This window comes from Coturnix japonica, chromosome 1, assembly GCF_054131305.1.
Source record: "Coturnix japonica strain WE chromosome 1, WE-NBRP24, whole genome shotgun sequence".
In the NCBI taxonomy this organism is placed as follows: domain Eukaryota; kingdom Metazoa; phylum Chordata; class Aves; order Galliformes; family Phasianidae; genus Coturnix; species Coturnix japonica.
The window spans coordinates 46,497,418-46,500,455 of record NC_140663.1 but is presented as its reverse complement, the minus strand read 5'-3'; the positions used below and the strand labels follow the sequence as shown (position 1 = coordinate 46,500,455).

Below are 3,038 nucleotides of genomic sequence, written 5' to 3'. Positions count from 1 at the left end.
TGAATGTAGAGGTGGGATGCATATAAGTAAGATGCTCTGAAAATAATGTTGCATATTTATTAATATGCAAACAGAACCAATGTAAAAAGCGCAATAATATTATTTAATAGAGACAATTCTCAGCTACAAAACACTGTTTTTGAACAGAGTCACCACCATTAGCTATGCATTTTTACCAGCAACAAACAAGTGCCTGCATGCTATGCTTATAAACATCTGCATGGCCCTACAGAACAAGGCTTGTCTTCCATGCTACTGTCATCACTGCTGAAACCCAGCACCCTCTGCCTCACTATGCTCACATCCACTGTTTTGTCTCCATAAATGTTCAGAAAATTTCAATCAATTTAAACAGGACAAATTTAGTCTTATTAATGTGATTGGATGTAGCCCATTGATGTAGCCTATCCATACCCCTATGCAGAGTCTTCCTGCTCTCAGTCGGATCAGCAGTCCTGCGTTCACTTTCAGCCCAGGCACACAGATGCTTCTACAGCCAGTGAATTGTACACCTGTCCAAGCTGTAGGCAGCCAGTTACTCCCAGAGATGGCTGTGGGAAACAGCGTCAAACACTTCACTGAAATCCAGGTAGGCAACACAGACTATTCTAACTTGGAAAGGATCAGCAGATATCACTGAGACCAATGCCTGCTTCCACACAGGGCCAACCAAAATTCAAACCACATTCTAGAGACTGTTATCCAAAAGCTTCTAGAATTCTGGAAGGAACCTTTTCCTAGTATCCATCTGTTCTCTTGGTCCTATAGGACTCATCCTAAGGTGAAAGGAGCACAACCACAGACGTGGCTGCCACCTATCACTTGACTCCTGTATACCTATATATATACTAGAGTGAAAGTTTTCCTTACATCAAGTAAAGAGCAAAGGGAGGTGTTTCTGTTTCCTGTGCAGTGACTAAATCGCAAATAGTGTGCCAAGAAATTGAGCAGACTATTGTGAAGCTAGAGAAAACTCAGACAGTTGCATTGGTGTTTCTGTTGAGGGGTCGCCTTGCCTGTGCTACCATGGTGTCAGGGAGTCCCAAGATACTTCCTTTTCCAGGATGCTTCCAGTGCTTTGCTTTCATGCACTGTATAGATGGAAAAGGTAACACTGGCTACTAAACTGTCACTGGGCCAACGGAGGCAGGTGTCACCTCTCAGCTACTTCACAGTGTCTTTTATCCCTCTGGCTCCTGTTGTTTTGGGGAAGGTCACCAAAAAGACCAAATATCTGGAGGACTGCTTATTGGTTGGTTCTTTGGGCTTGATTCATTGCACACAGAATGGTCTTTGTTGTCTGATTCTAAAATTATCTCCTGCCACGTACAGGGACATCTTTCACTGGATGAGGTTGTCTCAAAGTCCTACCCAAACTTGACAGGCTGAGGAAGCTGGGCTAGTTTAGGCTGGAGAAGGCTGTGGGGTGACACTGCAGCCTTAAAGTACATAAGGGGAGCCAACTCTTTACAAGGGTAGAAAATGGCAGGACAAGGGGAAATGGTTATAAGTTGAGGAAGTGAAGATTTAGGTTAGATATCAGGGGGAAGTTTTTTACCAAGGGAGCAGTGAGGTTCTCGAACAGGCTGCCCAGAGAGGCAGTGTACCATGGCCCCTTCCCCACCCTATGGCCCTGGGCGGGGCCTTCAGCCCATATACCAACGTTGTTCCTGTACTGGGAAGACTAGAAGAGGACTCACAAATCCACACACATTCTGTCAAGTTCCAAAGAAACCTCAGAAGAACATTTATTGCTTTCATCATTTTTGTGGCTTTAGGTGTATGTTTGTTTGATCTGTTTGGGGTTTTTTTTGTTGGTTTTTAATTGTTTATATTAAATTTTCTATTTTTTTAAATCTTCTGTTGACCATGCTTGACAGAAGTCCTCCATGCTGAACATCAGCCTTCCTCCTGTCACAACCAAAGCCTTCTGATACTCCACAGGGGCAGCCACCCTCTGTGACACCTTAGCTCCTCACGTCACTGGGCAGCTCAGGTCCCTCCACTGGACTCCTCCTGTTTCGCTGGTTCAGCGGCTCCGAGGATGCCAGTCCCTGCCCTTCCTTCTTCCTCTTGGTGAAGAAGAGAGGACTTGGGAAGGGACAAGAGGTGGGGATGGGAAGGAGGGGTCCACAGGAACATTGGCTGTCAAAAGAAGAATGCCCAGGAAATTAATGCCTCATGTGAGCCTGCAGAGTGATCTGAAAGCTGGGGCTGTATCAGATAATGGCAAACTTACAGGATGGGAGGATCAGGGTTGCCACTTCCTGAGAGCAATGGGCTGGTAGTGGCTTTGCCCTGCTGGAGGTGGTTCCACTTCCATCGGTTCTTCGTCTGGCTCCAGATCCACCTCCATGGGCTCCTCATCACTCTCAGGAGGGTCCACCTCCATGGGCTCATCACTCTCAGGAGGGTCCACCTCCATGGGCTCCTCATCACTCTCAGGAGGGTCCACCTCCATGGGTTCGATGGTGGGGAGCCTCTCCATCAGCCGCCTCTTCTTAGCAGGCGAAAAATCCATTCTGCCTCCTTCGATGCAAAAAGACCACTCAGCAATCGAGTTCAGTGCAGCCACTGGCATTTCTTGCTCAGCAACTGGGGTTCTAAGCCCAGGGTCCCCCTTTTGTTAGGGTTTGGAACACCTGTGACATCAGGAGGCCTTGGTGGAATGTCCCATTGTGACCAAATGTCAATGCTTTATAGGCCAGTTTGGACCTGGTCCATGACTAATGGAGCACAGGGACCCAGTTTTGAACAATAGAGGAAAGATATTTTTTGTATAAGAAAAAATAAATACAAGAGGCGGAGATAAACACAGGCTGCTCTGAATTTAATGCCTTCTATTTGTTTCCATAGACACTGTAACAGAGAGTACAATAACACTATCATCTACTAGTGCAAATTCTCAGCTACAAAACACTATTTTTCAACAGTCACCACCATTAGCTGATTTGTGCATGGTCTGATCATCATGCTCTTCATTTTGTAATGTGACAACTGTGTATGGCCATCCAGAATATTACTTGCCTTTCCCATCA

The 3,038-nt window shown here is 46.0% G+C and overlaps 1 protein-coding gene across 1 annotated transcript; it reads right to left on the bottom strand.

Moving 5' to 3' along the window:
* Positions 1-1,723: 1,723 nt before the first annotated feature.
* Positions 1,724-2,679, bottom strand: LOC116653798 (uncharacterized). Its single transcript, XM_085539247.1, has 2 exons — positions 2,240-2,679; positions 1,724-2,145 (listed from the first exon to the last, which is right to left on the bottom strand). Exon 1 carries the CDS (start codon positions 2,579-2,581, stop codon positions 2,252-2,254), a length of 330 nt encoding a protein of 109 aa, XP_085395373.1. The 5' UTR covers positions 2,582-2,679; the 3' UTR covers positions 1,724-2,145; positions 2,240-2,251.
* Between the last annotated feature and the right edge of the window lie 359 nt (positions 2,680-3,038).

Bases quoted from the DNA above. Each gene is read 5' to 3' on its own strand.
- LOC116653798 (XM_085539247.1), bottom strand. From the start codon at position 2,581: ATGCCAGTGGCTGCACTGAACTCGATTGCTGAGTGGTCTTTTTGCATC.